The sequence below is a fragment of the Nomascus leucogenys genome, chromosome 5 (genome assembly GCF_006542625.1).
Source record: "Nomascus leucogenys isolate Asia chromosome 5, Asia_NLE_v1, whole genome shotgun sequence".
Lineage (NCBI taxonomy): Eukaryota > Metazoa > Chordata > Mammalia > Primates > Hylobatidae > Nomascus > Nomascus leucogenys.
In genome coordinates, this window is record NC_044385.1 from 42,766,915 (window position 1) to 42,785,321 (window position 18,407).

Sequence of the window (18,407 nt, forward strand, 5' to 3'; positions counted from 1 at the left end):
CCCCTGAAAACCCCTAAAGTCAGAGCTAGCTGGTCAGTAGCATCTTCCGTATTGAAGCCTTCACACTTTCTCAATCCCTACCCAGTAAGAAGGCCCTCCTCTGCGCTGTTTCCCCTTGCCATGGCACCTATCAACCTGCATGACAAACACTGATTCTCTTGCCTGGTTCTTCCTTGAGGAATCATGGGTTTAATTCTTCTTTTCATTCCTAGTACTTTCCAGGTCGACAACAGTTCAATAAATTACTAATAAGGAATAAATGAGTAAATAAATATATATTGTATACTTATATATCCTCTCCCCCTGAATTCAGCTGTGGGTATGACTTAAATCCAAGAAATTTCTGATTAAAATGAGAGTTACCAAAAAAGGCAGCTTTGACCCAAGGAAAACTTGTTTCTTTAAAAACGTTAGAAGAATTTACATTTTTAAAATGTGTTTTGGCCTGGCAGGATGGTTCACACCTTTAATTCCAGCACTTTGAGAGGCTGAGGTGGGAGGATCGTTTGAGGCCAAGAGCTTGAGACTAGCCTGGGCAACAGAGCAAGATCCCATCTCTACGAAAAATAAAAATAAAAAATTAGCTGGGTGTGATGGTGTGCATCTGTACTCCCAGCTACTCAAGAGGCTAAGGCAGGAGGATCACTTGAGCCCAGGAGGTCGAGGGCTGCAGTCATCTACGATTGCACCACTGTACTCCAGCCTGAAACACAGAGTGAGACCCTGTCTCAAAGAAAAACAAAAAAAGTGTTTCGATATCCCCGATCCATGTCACATCTGTTAGTGTACCTTTAGTACATGACTTCTGCATTGTTTGCTAACTGACATTCTGTGTGAATAAAGCGTGCATCACAATGGTGTTTCTGTATGTTATGCAACTGGGTCCTTTCCCCAGGATGTGAGTGAGCCTTTGGCATGGTCTTTTTAAGATTTTGCCAAGGGAAGACTGGGCAGGAACTAAGGAGCTAACATATCATCGAAATCAAATATCCCGTTGGGTGCACTGGAGGGTAAAGAAGAGGGGATTCCTGCACGCACACTAAATGATAAACTTTTCCAAGGGCAGGGTCGTGAGAGATCTTCCAGGTCACCTAGTGCTCTGGGTCATGCAGAAGATGGAAATGGAAACAATACTCCCCGCAGAGAATCCTTCCCACAGGACTGATCCTGTGCCTTCCTCCCCTCCCCCGCACAAGGCGGAATCCCCACGCAGTGCACTGCAGGCGCGGTGGCCACTGCCCCCAGAACCAGATCTCTCCCCCAATCCTGTCCTCTCCAAGCTCCAGATATGTCAAGGATTCTTAAGCAGGGGTTTTCCAATCTGCCCCTTGAGGAACTACCCCTGAGGCAAGGCGGGCAGGCCCAAACTACGTTGTGGAGAATTCGATGTCCGAGCGACCTCCTCGGAGGAGTGGGTCGAGTTAAATATAACCGCGCGAATGGAATGGCGCTAAAAATAAGGCAGCAGCTGGCCTGTCCACAGCCCTGTCCCGGGAGGGGCGGGGGCCCCAGTGGTCTTGGGCAGGAAGGCCGCGTCCGGCCCAGGGGCGAGGAGGCTGCGGCGTCCGCAGCCAGGGCGGGAAGGCCTGGGAAGCCGCGCTCTGTGGGCCCCGGGGCCTCCACTCGGGCTGGGTCGCGGGCCTGGACGGGGACTGTCCAGAGGCATCCGAAAGCCGGACCAACTTGCCTGGACGTAACAAGGCGGAAGGGCTGGGCGCTGAAGTCCTGCCAGCCCGGCCGCCAGAGGGAGCCGAGCGCCAGGGGAGGACAAGCCGAACCCTCCAGGAGGCCGGGCGTCTCCGGAGACCGAAGCGCCGGGGGACCCGCCGAGGTCTGCCCGGCGCGCTGCTCTGGAGGCTCCCGGGGCGGGTGGCGCTCGGCCTTTCCGCTCCCTGCCTTCCCACAAGTCCCTTCCCGCGCGCGCCCCGCGGCCCTGCCCGCCCTCCCGCGTCAGCGCCCCAGCCATCAAGCCAGCAATTGAAACGTTTCCAAAACGGGCTATTTATTTGCTCCCAATAAATCGATCGGCGGTGATTAAAGAATCAATGTGGCCTGGGTGGGCGAGTCGCTCGCGGGGAGGGATTGGGGGCTTTCGCCCAGCGTCTGCAGGGAGGCCGAGGGCGGGCGCGGGCCTGAGGGAGGCGTGTCCCGCCCGGGCCACACCCGAGGACCCGACACCTGGGCGCGCAGGCCCCCGCAGGCCGCGTTCCCTCGGGCGGAGAGGGGCGCGCGCCCGCCGCCTGCTTTCCGCGGCCCCTCTCGCCTTTCTTTCTCGCGCGCCGGGGAGGCTGTGGCCGCCAGCGGCTGCGGAGCTGCTCAGAGGCTTTTGTTGCTCCTCGGCCGGCTGAATGGGGATTTTGTAAAGCGGGACAGATAAAAATGATCAGCATCATATTGTTTGACAGAATGATCTCGCATGATGAAGTGTCGGCTCCGAAGGGGGTGAAAATGGTGAATTCCTAAAAACCCAGCCCTGGGCTCCTCCTCGAGCTGCCGGTAGCCTGGAGGGACCCAGCGGACAGCCAGGCCTGGCCGCATCCCTCCAAACGGTGTCGGAAAGACTCCGGCTTTCAATGCCAAGTCATTTTTAAGCCCCGATCCTGTCCAGGACCTTTCTCCTCGTGGATGAAAAGAACAATTTTCGAGAGAAAGGCTCGTTTTGATTAAATCTGACATGCTGCTGATAACTCCATGCTAATGTGAAATAATTAACATAATAGCCATAATTAAAAGCACGCTAACAATGCCATAAATTTATCACACAATTTTACTAGCTTTCTGCCCCTAACTGCTCTCTCATCGTTAATTAAACGTGTTGCCTTTTACAGAATGGATGTTTATACATTTCCAATATAAATAAATTCGAAACTATCCTCTCTCTCTTCCTCTTTCTCTCCTCCTTTCCTTTTGGTCTCTCGCCATTTACAGGCACGCCTTGGCATGGACCCTGAGTCGCAGACACCTTGAAAATAAATGAAGTTTTGAGATGCAAATCCAAACAAGAACACTAAAATAGCCTCCTTTTTTTCTACCCCGAAAAGATCCGGAGAGGTATACAAAGGGGTGGTGGTGGGTAAGAGAGTTGAAAATCCCCCGCTTTGGGAAATGGAAGTAATCTGGGTGGGTTAGGGTCTTGGGTACCACCTCTGCCCTTTCCCACCTTCCTTGGTGGCGGCCATCCAGACAAAGAGGCCGGTAATAGTTTAACAAATTTATGAAGATTGTCAAGAAGCAGCAGACTGATTGTTGTGGGCGCGGGGGTATTGGGGAGAAAGGAGGGGAATTTTTCTAATAGCCCCACCCACGTTTTGCTCCCTCTTGGGCAAAGAGTAACTGCTCTTGGTGGGGGACGCGCCCTTCACTCCGCGGAATCTGGTCCCAACTCCCCGGATTGTAAGAAAAGTGCACCCGCGCGCGGGCATGATGATTCTATCTCACATCGCGCCAACGATTTATTCAATCCACTGGCACTGTCTCTGACTTAAAAGAGGAGAAAAGAGGCATCTGGGTTCACTTGGGCCTGGTGAGGGGTAGGTGGGCAATTCCCGCCTTCCGCACTCTAACCGTGCCCCTCCTCCAGTGTTGACCGCCTAAGAACCCAAAATGAGCTGTAATTAATTTCCCTTTCTCCCTCATAAATTTTTCTATCCATTTTCCCCCCCATCCCCCCCTGGACGCACACACTAAATCTCCCCTCCCCTGGAGACGTCTCAATTTCCTTCCTATCGATCCGGACTCCATTCTTCTTGCCTCCTGTTGCTAGAACCTAGATCCCCACTCCCCCCACCCCACATTCCCATCGCTTCCAGGTGGCTTTCCCAGCGGGGTACCACGTACTCTGCCCGCTCCAGAGGAACTGAAGGGGTTTCATTCCATTCTCCTTTGGTTGAAACATTTCAAACATTTGAGCAGGTGAGGCAGCTGGCTGCCATCTTCCTTTTTAAATCTCTCCTGGGAAGTTCGCTTGTTGACGCTTGTTGAGACTCAAAGAGTCACTCAAACTCATAATTGCGTGTGTGTGTCTACTCATTCTCCCTCTACCTCTCCAAAAACCCTTTGAGACTCAGAAACTTTTTATCCACATACACCCTTTTCCCTTCCCTTTATCACATTTTCTTCCCCCCACTACATGTGTCTCACTTTCTCTCTGTATCTGCCTCGCTTCTTCCATCTCTGTCCTACAGCTTGGCGGTAACTGACGACCTGTGAGCTTTTAGCTGCAAACTGCAACTACGCGGCAAACAATTTAGCCCGGCATCTAGTCGGCCTCCGGCAGGACCCTGCACCGCGTCGGGATCGGACCCTTCCTCTGGGGCGGCCTCCTGCGTCAAGGCCAGCAGGAACCTTCCTGTCGCCCTTCCCGGCCGCCGCTTCGCCTCCTTCCTGCACCCGGAGGTTGTGCGGGCGCTATGGTCCGCCTGGAGGGAGAAAGCCGGCGGCCGGTTCCTGAGCCGAGAGTGGCCGCGGAAATATCCTCTGCCTCCGCTGGAAATCGATATTAGGCCGGCGCGGGCGCGGGACGTCGGGGCCGCAGCCAGTAGGTTGTGCACGTCTCATCATTTAGCTAATCGAGTCGAAAAGTTTCTGTAAGGGCCGGACCCAGCATCAGATGGTAACACTGATTGAACAAGAGATTAGCACAATAGATCTCTAACCGAGGGGAAGCGTTGCTTTTCACGCTACGCGCCGTAATTAATGGTATGAATCAATTAATTTGACTTTTATTGTGTCGAAAGAAAAAAGCGCAACAAATGGAACCGGCAGCTGGGAGTTGTTCATCCTCCACCCCCTTCCCCAGGGAGGCTCCAAGGAGACACCGGGGAATGGACGGATCAGGCCGGGCCATGGCAGAGGGAGGGTAGGAGGCAGCACCAGCGGCGTGGAGGAAGTCCAGAGAGCTAGCCTCGGCGGACGGCGGAATCGAAATTAGGCTCATTTGGAGACTACTTCGAGACCGGTGAGGGGAGCCCTGTAGCCACCATCCTCCGGCGCGCATCCACACTTACTCGTCCACGCGGGCGCAGCCACCAAGGCCGCGGCAGGGCCAGAGCTGCGCCCCGGGCCCCTGCCTCTAGGGCTGGGCAACCCAAGCAGAGCAAAGGAGGTTCCTGAATGTGTAAATTTCAGCTTTTTAGCTATTTTTTTTTTGGACCTTCCAACCCTCCTTCGGTTGCTGAGGCAGTTGCAGACGCGACCTCTGCAGTCCGGGGCGGTGGCCAGCCAGCTCAGCTCGGGTCGGTTTCGCAGAAAGCTGTCTAGACGGCATTGTAAACGGTTCAGAGCCTGCGGGCCACAAAGCTGTAGAGCTACGGAAATCAACTCTGAGAAGCGTTTTAGGGCCGGGTGCAACCTCGGGATCATTAAGATAAAGAAAAACCGTGGAGGTTGGTGGGCGTCTCAGGATAGAGTCACCACCCCCCACCCTGCTTCCAGCCCCAGACGAGTAGTGTTATATCGGGGAAACTGTCTAATGGGGATGAAAGTCAATCTGTGTGTCTCAATGCCTGTAATGAAGCAAGTTTACAGATTTTTAAATTTTTATTTTTATTTTATTGAATTATTTTTGGTGTGTCTAGGCCAAGGAAAGAGGAGATCGTGGGTGGGGAAACAGACTGAGGGAATCAGAAGCACCACTGTCCATCCGGAATTAAATCCACATCCCAGCATCTTCTTCAAATATTTCACTAATTATTTCCTCTCGGAACTCCTCCCCTCGTGCTCCTTCCTCCGGCGCTCCCCTCCCAGGCCGCAGCGGACAGACAGGGATTGAGTTCCGTGTGCCTGCCACACCAGGCAGGCTCTTGTGTCTCCCAACTGGGCGGCCTAAATGTGGGAGGAAAGAGGCGGCGCATCGCTGATTCACCGGGTCAAGAGCACTGACTTTCCTTGGAGGTGTGAGGTCCACGCACCCCAGCCACGCACTTGGAGGTCGGTTTGCTGTGCCTCCCCCTCCAGTCCCAGTGAAATCCCCACAGTTTTTCCTACTATCACTGACTTGCCTTGCACTCCGCGTGCACTGGCCACACATCCTCGCCTCGTCCACCCGCTCGGCCGCCGGCTTCCTTGGAAGTTAAATCTTGTAGGATTTGTCCACACCTTAGGAGGAGAAAATCCACGTTAGCTGGCAGCAACGGAGATCCCAGCATGCTGGCATGCCCAAGTCTGCCCAGGTTCCCCCAAGGCCATGCCCGCCGCCCGGGAAGTGACCGCCCGCACCCCTCACGTTTCTTCAGCCGCCCCTGGGCGCTGCGTCTAACCTGGAGGCACCAGGCCTCTTCCCGGATCCACTCGACTTACCCAGGCCGCTGCCAATCCCAGCTCCTTCCCCAGCGCCTCATTTCCGATTTTTTCATATGCTAAGTCGTTTAACAACTCCAAGTAGCCAGTTATGGCTTCTTTATTTATAGGTTCCCTGTTATTGTACGTCGTTTTTATTTCTCTCGGCAACTATTCTAATAGATTAATCAATAGCCATTTTCTGACCTTCGGGAACCCCAGCTGATGCTGTTTGTGGCCGCACGAAAAAATATATACAGGAAAACACGCCCGCATCAAGCCGGGAAAGAGCAGGCAGGACCTGAGTGGTTTGGTTGGGGGAGGGGGAAAAAGACATCTCAGCAGGTGTCTTCCCCGGAATGAGCACTGAGGCCAGAGGGGAATCTGAACTCTAATTAGCAGGAGGGAGCCGGGTGCGCTGCTCTTACTCTTTAAAGCTAAAAACAATGAAACAAAAAGCAAAACAGAGACTAAGTTTTGCTTTTTAAAAGACGGTATGGGAACCTCGTTCTAGGTGGCCCAGTCCCTGTCTAAGGAGTGTGGCAAAGAGGGGGGAGAGAAGGGGGGAAGGGAGAGAGGGCGGGGAACGCAGGGCAGCGACAGTTGCACAGTCCCGCGGACGCTCCCAAGCCCACGCCCTGACTCGCTCACACCCACTCACACTCACACCCACCCGCTCCCTGGGCCCCAGGTCCCGGCTCCAGCCTGGGCGGGGGGTCTCCGGGCCGGCCGGAGCGCCCTCGGAGCCCCGGGGATGCTGGCGCACAGTGCGGAGAGGAGTTGCCCATCTCTCGTCCCTTTGTTGACAATTCCCTGAACCAACTTGAGTTTGGCCGGCTCGGCCGCGGCCCTGACGTCACGCACGGTCACGTGGCCCCGCCTCCCGCTGGATCTTTAAGTAGAAAGTAATCTATCAGGCCAGTCCTTAAAACGGGACTTTCGACTACCGGGGCTTCGGCGTCCCTGACACCCAGCCCCCTGCCCCCCCGCTACTGTCCCTGCCTGCGCCCTCCCGAGCTGCTCGGCGCCCGGCGTCCCGCGCCCGCCTGGACCGCTCCTGCGCCCCACGCCAGGGCCAGAGGCCGAGGAAGGCGGGCTAAGTGAGGGGGCGCGGCGTGGAGAACCGCCGGGGCCGAGAGCCGTAGCGAGCGCCTAGTACCGAGCGCCAGGGACGGCAGGAGTTCGCGGAGCACGGCCGCTGGGGGCAGACGGCAGAGCCCGCGCCGCGCGATGCGGGGCCGCCGAGTGTGAGCTGAGCCCAGCGGGCCCCAAGCCACCTGCGGCCCCCTCCCCTCTCCCTGCCCCCCATCTTTCGGGGGCCCTCAAACCCTCTTCCCCTGAGCTCCGCGGCAGCCCCCGACCACCCCCATCGCCCGCTGCCCCCTCCCCGCCGCCGCTACCAACCCCGAGGAGGGATGACCCTCTCCGGCGGCGGTAGCGCCAGCGACATGTCCGGCCAGACGGTGCTGACGGCCGAGGACGTGGACATCGATGTGGTGGGCGAGGGCGACGACGGGCTGGAGGAGAAGGACAGCGACGCGGGTTGCGATAGCCCCGCGGGGCCGCCGGAGCTGCGCCTGGACGAGGCGGACGAGGTGCCCCCGGCGGCACCCCATCACGGACAGCCTCAGCCTTCCCACCAGCAGCCCCTGGCATTGCCCAAGGAGGCGGCCGGAGCCGGCGCCGGACCGGGGGGCGACGTGGGCGCGCCGGAGGCGGACGGCTGCAAGGGCGGTGTTGGCGGCGAGGAGGGCGGCGCGAGCGGCGGCGGGCCTGGCGCGGGCAACGGTTCGGCGGGAGGCCTGGCCCCGAGCAAGCCCAAGAACAGCCTAGTGAAGCCGCCCTACTCGTACATCGCGCTCATCACCATGGCCATCCTGCAGAGCCCGCAGAAGAAGCTGACCCTGAGCGGCATCTGCGAGTTCATCAGCAACCGCTTCCCCTACTACCGGGAGAAGTTCCCCGCCTGGCAGAACAGCATCCGCCACAACCTCTCACTCAACGACTGCTTCGTCAAGATCCCCCGCGAGCCGGGCAACCCGGGCAAGGGCAACTACTGGACCCTGGACCCGCAGTCCGAGGACATGTTCGACAACGGCAGCTTCCTGCGGCGCCGGAAACGCTTCAAGCGCCACCAGCAGGAGCACCTGCGCGAGCAGACGGCGCTCATGATGCAGAGCTTCGGTGCCTACAGCCTGGCGGCGGCGGCCGGCGCCGCGGGACCCTACGGCCGCCCCTACGGCCTGCACCCGGCGGCGGCGGCGGCCGGTGCCTATTCGCACCCGGCAGCGGCGGCGGCCGCGGCGGCTGCGGCGGCGCTCCAGTACCCGTACGCGCTGCCGCCGGTGGCGCCGGTGCTGCCTCCCGCCGTGCCGCTGCTGCCCTCGGGCGAGCTGGGCCGCAAAGCGGCCGCCTTCGGCTCACAGCTCGGCCCGGGCCTGCAGCTGCAGCTCAATAGCCTGGGCGCCGCCGCGGCCGCTGCGGGCACAGCGGGCGCCGCGGGCACCACCGCGTCGCTCATCAAGTCCGAGCCAAGCGCGCGGCCGTCGTTCAGCATCGAGAACATCATAGGTGGGGGCCCCGCGGCTCCCGGAGGCTCGGCGGTGGGCGCTGGGGTCGCCGGCGGCACTGGGGGTTCCGGGAGCGGCAGCACGGCGCAGTCGTTTCTGCGGCCACCCGGGACTGTGCAGTCGGCAGCGCTCATGGCCACGCACCAACCGCTGTCGCTGAGCCGGACGACTGCCACCATCGCGCCCATTCTGAGCGTGCCACTCTCCGGACAGTTTCTGCAGCCCGCAGCCTCGGCCGCCGCCGCTGCTGCCGCCGCCGCTCAAGCCAAATGGCCGGCGCAATAGGGACGCGCCAATGGCCGGGACCCAGGGCCCGGCGGCGGCCTCGAGCAGCAGCTGCACCTCCAGGCTGCGCGCCCCGTCCCGAGCCCGGTCCCGGTCCCGCTCCCGTTGCCCAATCCTGGACTCTGCCTCTCCCCCATTTCCTTTCCCCTGAGCCCCCAACGCCTACCTTCCGCGGCCTCCACCCCCTCGCGCACGCTTAAGCTGGTCGAGCAAACTCACCGCGCGCCCGCCGGGGATAGCTTTCCATACAGGTAAAACCGAAAACCGAATTTTCCAAAAATGCACTCCGACGGCCCCTGTTCTTAGTACCGTGGGGATGGGAGGGAAATTCTTTGTATATATTTGTAAAAAAATTATTGACTTTCCTTTTGGGGTTTTTATTTTTTTAAGAAAAAACAAATTCCGTAGATTTAGAGCTCTGAACTTTCATTTTTTTTGAAGGTTCACTCTCCGAAGTTTTATCTGAGAAAAGAATGTATGGAGACGTTGGGAGATTTTAAATATAAAAAATTTTCAAAAAGGCAAACAGTGTCATTCTATTATAAAAGTCTGTTTATATATGAATGAATATATATGGTATTCTAAATGTTATTCCATCGTGTTGTACACAACTTTGTAAATAAATTTTTAAAATGCCCAGCCTAGTGTTTTATTTAGTTGTCTGAAGTAAACGGCAAGATTTTAAAATGGTATTTGCCTTTTCTCCTCCCCAGAAAATCAAGGAATTTCAAGTAATGACCTTTTCAAACTTTGTAAATTCATAATTTGGGTGTAAGAAAATTTTAATTGGAGAAAGGAAACAGTATGCCTAATTTAAATTGTGTTACTATTTTTCTTTTAGTTTTCACATAAAATCAGGATGTGAGTGATATCATTCATATCAACCCATTAAATCTAAATGACCAGACATTTCTGTAGATAAAGTAAGCTGTCATTAAAAAAAAAAAAAGAAACCGAAACAACAGCAGTCTTTAAATTTTTTTAAAAATTGACTAGACTTGTATTTTCCACAATGAAAACTTCCCAAATGAGAGAGTTCTTGGTCATTTCAATTATCCTTTGAAAAGCAAGTAAACTCCAAACATCCCTCTTTTTAACACTTAAATCTTAGATTTTTGAAATTATTTCTCTTCATTCCTTAAGTGGAAGTGGTAAATAGACCCAGCTGGTTTTAAAATTTATGTTAAGGCACTTTACATTTTGCAGTGGGATTTTATTTATATTCATCTGATAGATAATACATAGTTTTGTTTTCATAATATTTTCAAATAAGATATCTCATTTATATGGCAATAATGAATCCACAACATAATTGGATTTCTGAAGGGGTCCTATAGATACTTCCTCTCCCTCCAACCCGAAGCCTTTCTGAAGGCCAAGGAATGGTGGCCTTAATACCCTTTTAAAAACAGCCGAACATCACCTCTCTCCCCTTTTTTTTCTTTACCTTAGGCTAGGTTAGTGTGAAATGCGAAATCATAGGGCAGGAATGGGGAAGATCCTTGTAGATTATTTTTAATTTGCATTTCAGCTGTTAAAAACCTTTTAAAAGAAAGTATGAAGGTAGAAATGAAACATCTTGACGTGGAAGGCTGGTTCTCACCACCATTAGCATATCCTCAAAAGGCATCAATTCTAATTATTTTGTAATTAATTTAGCTGTTACAATTACTTGTGCGAAATCGCTTTTAAAAACTGGAGCGAGTAGCAGTGCTGTCGGCTCGGCCCTGCGCGCGTCCTTTTTGTTAAACCCGGCCAGTCCCCGATGTTGTCCACTTTGCCTCCCTGGTGGTGGAGATGCCTCCCCGTCGCGGATCCCAATCTCATTTCTCCGCCGTCGACGTGGGCTGGGGGTCGCTTTGAAAGACACTTCCTTACAAATACCGAATCTGTTTTCCTGGTAAACGGTAAACATTATTGTGTCCTGAGTAAACATTCCTTGGGGATCAGGGTCCTAAAATAAAACAAGCTGCCGGGGGTGAGATAGTTTAACTTGATAAACAAGAACCTGATAACCACCGCCGAGAGAGGAGCAATGGTAACCTTCACCGAGAGGAGATTATGGACCACACGGTCTCCGGGCGGGTCCCTTCTAATCTCCTTTTACAAGGAAAACTAAACGGATCTAATTTTGTTTGTGTGTTGCAGCTATAAAAGTAACAAGTTGTTTCACAGTTGTGTCTGGCTAATCGGTTTTTACACAAACAGCAAATGGTACATGATTTGTGCAAACACATAGAGAGGTTGTTTCTAAATTTAGCTGACACCCCCTGGGAAAAGGGAAAAGCAGGGCTTCTTGAATTCACTTTTAGCCTCAAGAAGCTGCTGATCCAAGGCTTCTAAATGACATTGGATAACAGGGGCCTCATTCCATCCCTGATCCTTTGTTACTTATAAAATTACTCGCTCATATTTCCGCGCATAGCAGCAATACCGGCCGAGCCTGCGCCAGCAGCGTGACACTCAGCCACAAGCCACCGCCGGAGACTCGCAGGGCTGTTTCCAGCGCTACATTCATTAGGTGGCGGGGTGAACGGGAGAGACCTGCTGGCAACTTTCCTTCCAGCCAATTCTTACCCTTGAACGACGGCCTAGAGATGGTCCCCTTCCTTTATGTCGTGGAAGGCAGGAAACTCTCGGACCCAGACCCTCAACCTGCCAGCGGTTGTTTAAAGTCCTGGCAGATGTCAGGAAGATGGGCCCGGCCGTCGCACCCTCAAAAGCTCTTTTTGGTTTAAGCTTTTTAAACCTCGAAGATTTAGCACAAAAGGGGAAATGCAAATATCATAGACAATGATGGCAAGCACTTAGTGGTGGGGCTGGGGGAAGCCTGAAACCCTTGTTTGATGTTATGGAATGCAGGCACCTGCGACAAACGGCACTGGAAACAGCTCTCTCGTTGAGATTTAAAGTCAACACTACTGATATCCACTTTTTATTCCACTTAAGAAAAAAAAAACTAAAGGAAGGGGGGCAGATTTATTTGCAATGAAAGGAGGAAGCGGATTGATTTTTATGGGGAAGATTTTAGCTTTCGGCTACGTACGCATTTAGACGTTTCTACTTTCTCTAGCACTCATTCCTAGAAAAATCAATCCATCCCTGAGGCCTGTGGCCCCTAGAGCGTTCTCAGAACCAAGTTCTGAGTTGGGACCGCCCGCATCTAGTCCTTCGGGAGGGTGGATCCGGATGTCCAGGGAAAGGCGAACGAAGAGTAGAGCAAAACAAGTGCGGGCTGTTGACGGCTGTCGATGCGATGGCAGATGTGGCCTGTAGGGGGCGACGAGCAGAAGGAAAACTTCGCGGTTTGTCTGGAACGGTCCAGCCCCAGCCCCGGAGGCCTCTCCTTCCCTCCCAGGCTCTGAGCCTCCTGACATCCTTGCTTATCCTCAGGCCCCGGACGCCTAGGTCGAATCTCGAGAAGCTGCTTTCCTCCTTTCCCCCGCCTGTGTCCTGGGAGGAACAGAGTCCCGAGGGGAGTTTGTCCTAAAGATTGGGAGGCAATAAAGTTTAGTGATGAGGAAATATTGACTTGGAAGCAATTAAGAGTTATATTTGAGGTTATTTATTTCACATGGTTTATAGGGTGAGTCTTGGTAGTGAGAACATGAAAGGCTGATATATGTGTGCGAGAGGTGGGTATTTTTAACGTGAGTCCCCTGAGAAACTGTCCTGAGGGGTATGTGATCTGAAAGAAAGTGGGTTCCAGGGCCTTGTGTCCCCCGACTCCACCTGTGTCCCCGGTGGTGCAAGCTGCAGAATAAAGTAGTGAAGGGAGGAGGCTGGAAGGGCATTCTGAAAGTGCCAGGCTGAGCCTTGTGGGGAGCCTCTGTTTCAAGGGAGGAGGCGACAGGAAGAAGCGGGATGAGAAAGGCCTTGCGGAAGGCGTTCCAACAGGGATTAGGCATTTCTTAACTGTGACTTTGGACAAGCTGCTTGGTTTCTTTCAATGTCTGCATTTCCTCGACCCTACAGTGAGAATGAGTCTGCCTGTCACCTGGGTTTGCAGAATTAGGTGAGTTGGTGTCAGTGAAAAATGTCTTATAAACTGTAAAGTGCTCGGGGCATGTACAGTTTGTTTTTTAATGGCCTCTGCACGAAGAAACAACTCTGTTCTAAGCACTGGTACATGGCCAAATACATTGGCTTAGTTTTGAACAATTTGATTTTAGGTATGAAAGGTGGATTTTTTCTAAGAGGGGTTGCAGAACCCATCCCAGGAAACTCCCACCCCAGAAGGGGCTTTTAAAAGGTGGAGCTTCCTCCTGGTCTGTAGCCCTTTCACTATGCCTGCGGAGAAGCTCTCGGTGCCCACCCATCCTTCAGCCTGCACCCCCAGCTCCAGGGGCAGGGCATACGTCTCTCTTCTCTCTGGCAGAGCGGCCTACTCTGCTGTTTGCCCCTATGCTTCCACTATCCGAGGCAAGTGGGGAAACCTGAGTCCACCGCTGACAGACGCCCATTAGTGCAAGATGCGGCCTGGGAGGCGAATTAAAGGTAACCAGATCCCAAACCCACTTAAAAGACCACCCTCCCCTTGCTGCCCTCCAACAGTTGGCAGAGTTACACCCAGAGCCAACTTCTCTCTTTGCCACTCCCCCTCCCCTTGCCCTCTGAGGAATGTACAAGCCATTCTTTGCTCCCTGGGGTACACAAAACAAAATTTGGAAAGAAATGTAAAACCAGCCAGGGTGTCTGTAAGAAAGCATAACCATCTCATTTTTATTTCCCGAAGTGCTGTCATATATTAGAATTTTCCTAAATGCAGCGTTAAATTGGTCCCCTCCCCCGTTTTAACATAAAACTGCTACCTAAGGCTCTTCTCCAGATCATCTGTGCTTTTGCACACAGCTCCGTCCCATCGGGGCGAGGTGGGGAAGAAGAGGGACACCTTCACTCTCTTGCCTGAGTCCTCTGGTGCTGAATTCCGAACCCGTCTTCAGAAAAACAGTCCTAGAATATCGGCATTAGAAGTGGCCTCCGGGGTCACCCTGACCCTCTTTTCACACAGGCCCACCCAGAAGGTTCTGGGACTTACCCAGGGTCACTCAGCAGCCGAAGTGCAAGCTATGGAAGTACTCGGAGGAGGAAGAAGTGTGCTTTACCCAGCAAGAAGGCGCCACTTGAGAAAACAAAAACAGCAGACTCTGGGGCAAGGAAGATTGGGGAGGGTTGAGAGGAGAAGGGAAAAACAGACACAGACGCGCCGGGCCGGTGGAACTCAGCTCCGGGAAGGCTGTGGACCTGGACCCTGGGGCTCCCTGCTGCCTGGGCGCCTCTAGCCCGGCAATGGGCGGTTCTGCGGGGACCGACGGCCCCATTTCCTTCTTGCCTCGTGATGTGGGAGGGAAGAAAGAAGGCGGCAACTGCAGGCCCGAAGCTCCCCTCGCCCAGCGGCCCAACCACAGTGCTGTCGTGTCGGGGATCGGTCTCCAAGGGCGCCCCCAACCCCCTGCCCACGCCGAGATCACCCCCGTGCCAACCTCGAGGGCTCGGCCTGCGGGACTCCAGATGCCCCTGCCTGTAGGGAGGGAAGGGAGAAGAGAATACAAATTAATTACGAAGGAAACCCAGGTGTGAAAGGAACCCGCCGCGGAACTGGGCGTGCAGCGGGGCGCGCGGTGGGGCCTCTGCTCCCGTCCCGGTCCCGCGGCTACTCAGTTGCCGGCTCATGGGAGGCTCGCGACGGAAAATAAATCCCCTCAGAGTGAACCTGGGAAGCCGAGAGGACCCAGCCTGGGATCTCTGGGGGAAATAGGGGCAAGTTTACCACGGTCTAATTAAGCCACAGCCCTAGCGTGAGGACCCCGGCGACCCGTCCGGGCTGCAGGATGGACCGGAGTGCCCCCCACCCCAGGCCGCGAACCGGCAGCGAGAAGCACACTCTCCGCCATCCCCGGCCCCGCCGCTCCCGCCTCTGCGGACTCCGCGTTTGCCATGCTCCTTCCCGGGGTCCAGGGACCGGAGCTGCGGTGCACGTCTTATTGAAGGGGAGAGCTTTGGTTCTTTTCCTCCCTCCATCCCTCCCACTTTCCGCTCAACAGATGGTAAGCAAGACTCAATTTTCTCCAAAAAAGCCCCTGTTACCCCTTTCTGCAAGGGGCGCGTGCCTAGGTTCACAGGGAGCTCTCTTGTCAGCCCCAGAACAATCCTAAACTCCAAATGTTCTGTTTGCTCTCGAGGTACCCCTGGGATGCAGCGTCTCCTCCGCGAAGCCTTCCCGAGCCTCCCTGCCCAGATCAGTTGCTCCTTCTTGAAGCTCACCGTGCCAATTAATGAGCCATTGTCATTAATGTCGCCCCCCCACCCCCGAGTTCCTGACCGCCTAGCATTGCTGAGCACAAAGGGGACGATCTAAATTATTTGTCTGATGAATAACAGCTTCGCACCCCGGGAGCGGGGATAGGGGATCTTGAAGGCTGTTAACTTATCAAATCAAGTCTTTCTCAAGAGTTTGGGGAACTGTTTTCTTCCCATTTCTTTTCATTCCTTCTTTATAATGAATGCTTTTTATAAACACTTAATTTTTTTAAGTGAATGAATTTTAAGTCTTTATTAGAGGTCTAAAAAGCATAAGACCCGTCAACTATGTATTTTTCTGGCATGTTTTCTCAGTCATGGTGAAATTAGTTGAAAACTTCTCCCAGCCTGAAATACCAGTACCTGGTTCCACCTCCCACCCTAATGTAGAAACCTCTTCAGAACACCTCGGTTTTCAGCCAGCATCTGTTTCAATTTTTCCAGTGGAAGAGGAAGAGGAACCACTACCTCACAAAACAATCCATTCCACTTAAGGGCATCGTTATTTGTTCAAGCAAGGTCTTTCTTTTCTAGAACCCCTTTATGTCCTTAGTAAAAGATAGTGGATTTGAGAGTCATTTGCTGAGATTTTCATATGAAAGATGGTCGTATTTCCATGTGTTCGGTTTCTTTATCTAGAAACACAAAGAATTCACTGTGCTTTTGCTCCTACATTAAAACTACTATTTGTGGGGGGAAACTGAGCAAAAGCTAAAGTTTTGAGAAAGCCTCTGGATTCTGTATTCATTACACACAATCCAGGGTGGTCCACAGGCCTTGCTTTGAGACCCACTTGGAAAGCCTTGGGTTCAGACTACACTGGTGGTAAAACTCTTGTGGAATGGTTGTAAGAGTTTTGTGTTCTTGGTTTTTTTAACCAGATAAAAAGCTTTTTTTTTCTTTTTACCATTTTGTTTTTATAAGATAAGATAAAAAGTATTTTTTAAAAAGTTAAATCATTTAATTCATCTTTCATTGCTGTATTCCTTGGCATAAAAGTTATGTCTTACCTATATTAGTCATCTAAACCACTCATCATATAAAACTAGGAACTTAGATGTCTTCTCTGGAAAATATTCATGTAGATTCCACTGTTTAATCAGAGAAGCGGAAAGAAGGAAAATCCCAGATATTTGGCCATTGCCTTCCAGTTGGAATCAAGATAATGTGTTCTTTTGCGTTACCCATCTAATGCATTTTTTGGCAAATTTATATCACAGTTTGTGTGGTTCCCATTTGATTTAGTCTTTATATAGCTCTATTAGCTTCCTTCTTTGCCATTGTTACAGATTATACTGGTAAACCTTCTCTCAAATTCTACCAGCTTGCAAATGTAAATGTTGGTTACAAGAGCAAGGTCAAGATCAGCACAAATTAATCACAACCGCTGTGAAACATCTGCTTTATTGATGGTACTTCAACAGCATCATTTTCCACATATATCAGGAATTATGACTTTATGATAAAGTTGCTCTTGTTGCTAGAGGGAATCAAGTGCAAGAGTTAATAGATTGGATTAAAAGACAAGACTAATTGCTAGTCCTCGTCCTGACATTGAATTTAGAAGCCCACATACAGTAAAGATTACTAGTGAAAATTTAGCTGAGAGAAGGAAAGGAATTATAGTATAATAACTATCATTTCAAAATTTTAGCTTTTTGAGTAACTTTTAAAAATTTAGAGTTTTTTTAACCTTGATTTTACTTTTATCTTGATTTAAGATATCTGTCATTCAAACCTCCAGCAGTTTGAGAACTTATTTACTCTAATATTGATACTATATACTACAGTTCAGGGTAAGGGATTGAATTATTCTCTGCTACCACCACCTATGAGGTCCAGTGAATAATTTGAAGAAGGCTTACAGGCGATTGTGAGCAGGAATCCGTGCTCAACTTTGGGAACCGGTATTCTAGTACAGTATATTCAAAATGCATACTTAATGGGTCACTTTTTTTTGTTACTTTAAAATAAAATATTCTTACACTAAATGAGATGAAGTTTGAGAAGCATATTATTAGTTGTGAGAGCCAAACACTTATTATGTGAGAGATATCTATATTGTATTTTTCAAACTGATTCCCTTACTTCTTATTTGAGACACAAAATGATATTCTAGAAGGAGCATAGGCTTCGGAATTGATAATCTTAGGGTCAAATCCTGGCTCTGCCATTTCTTAACTATGTGATCTTGATTAAAGTTACTCAGCCTCTCTGAATCTCAGTTTTCTTACCTAGAAAATGGGGATCAGAATATGAAGATTTACTATCATGTATTTGGAGTGCTTAAATATGGGGGCTATTAGTACTATACAATTTTGCTGTTACATAGTGGTCATATTTTCATGAGGCTACCTAAATTTTTACTCTGCTATCGTATACTAAATAGTTGCCATATTTCATATTTAAAAATGAAGTCATTGAGACCACTGTCCCTTCCATCTGTTTGAGCTAGGCATCATTTTTGTGTTCTCACAACTTAACAAATGTGAAACAATTTACTCTGTAGTGTTGCTTGGTAAATCACTTTTTCATTTTCAGGGTATTTTTCAGTCTTGTGGATGAGAGGTCTTGACAACAGTCATTAAAGATATGATAGCATTTTCACAAGAACAAGGACATGTGCCTTATGTCTCTTTGCTGAGATCCAGTCTGGGTGGACTAATTTTAACATTTTTCTAGATCGACACTAATATTTCACTAGGAGAAGTCACTATCTGCCTAGGTCGGATCTGATTAAGTCAGTACCTACTTTCGCTAGTAAAGACCACCTCAGTTATACTATCTGATTAATGGGAGGATGTGATGTTGTATAGTTCAAGGAGGATGGGATAGAAGTCAGCCAGTCTGGGTTTGCTGGATGGTGACTTTGGTTAAGTCACTTGAAACTCCAAACTGCAGATTATTATTATCTAGTGGAGACATATTACATATCTGTTTAGCTTACTCCCATTAAACCAAACATCATTTAAAAAG

General features: G+C 51.4%; 1 protein-coding gene and 1 long non-coding RNA gene across 2 annotated transcripts; one reads left to right on the top strand and one right to left on the bottom strand.

The window, feature by feature from the left end:
- Positions 1 to 5,525: 5,525 nt before the first annotated feature.
- Positions 5,526 to 7,091, bottom strand: LOC115835092. Its single transcript, XR_004030008.1, has 4 exons — positions 6,950 to 7,091; positions 6,298 to 6,713; positions 6,000 to 6,096; positions 5,526 to 5,823 (listed from the first exon to the last, which is right to left on the bottom strand). It is a non-coding gene; the product is annotated as an uncharacterized LOC115835092 (long non-coding RNA).
- A 79-nt stretch (positions 7,092 to 7,170) lies between these two features.
- On the top strand, positions 7,171 to 9,768 carry FOXD3 (forkhead box D3). Its single transcript, XM_030812497.1, has one exon. It carries the CDS (start codon positions 7,692 to 7,694, stop codon positions 9,129 to 9,131), a length of 1,440 nt encoding a protein of 479 aa, XP_030668357.1. The 5' UTR covers positions 7,171 to 7,691; the 3' UTR covers positions 9,132 to 9,768.
- Positions 9,769 to 18,407: the final 8,639 nt, after the last annotated feature.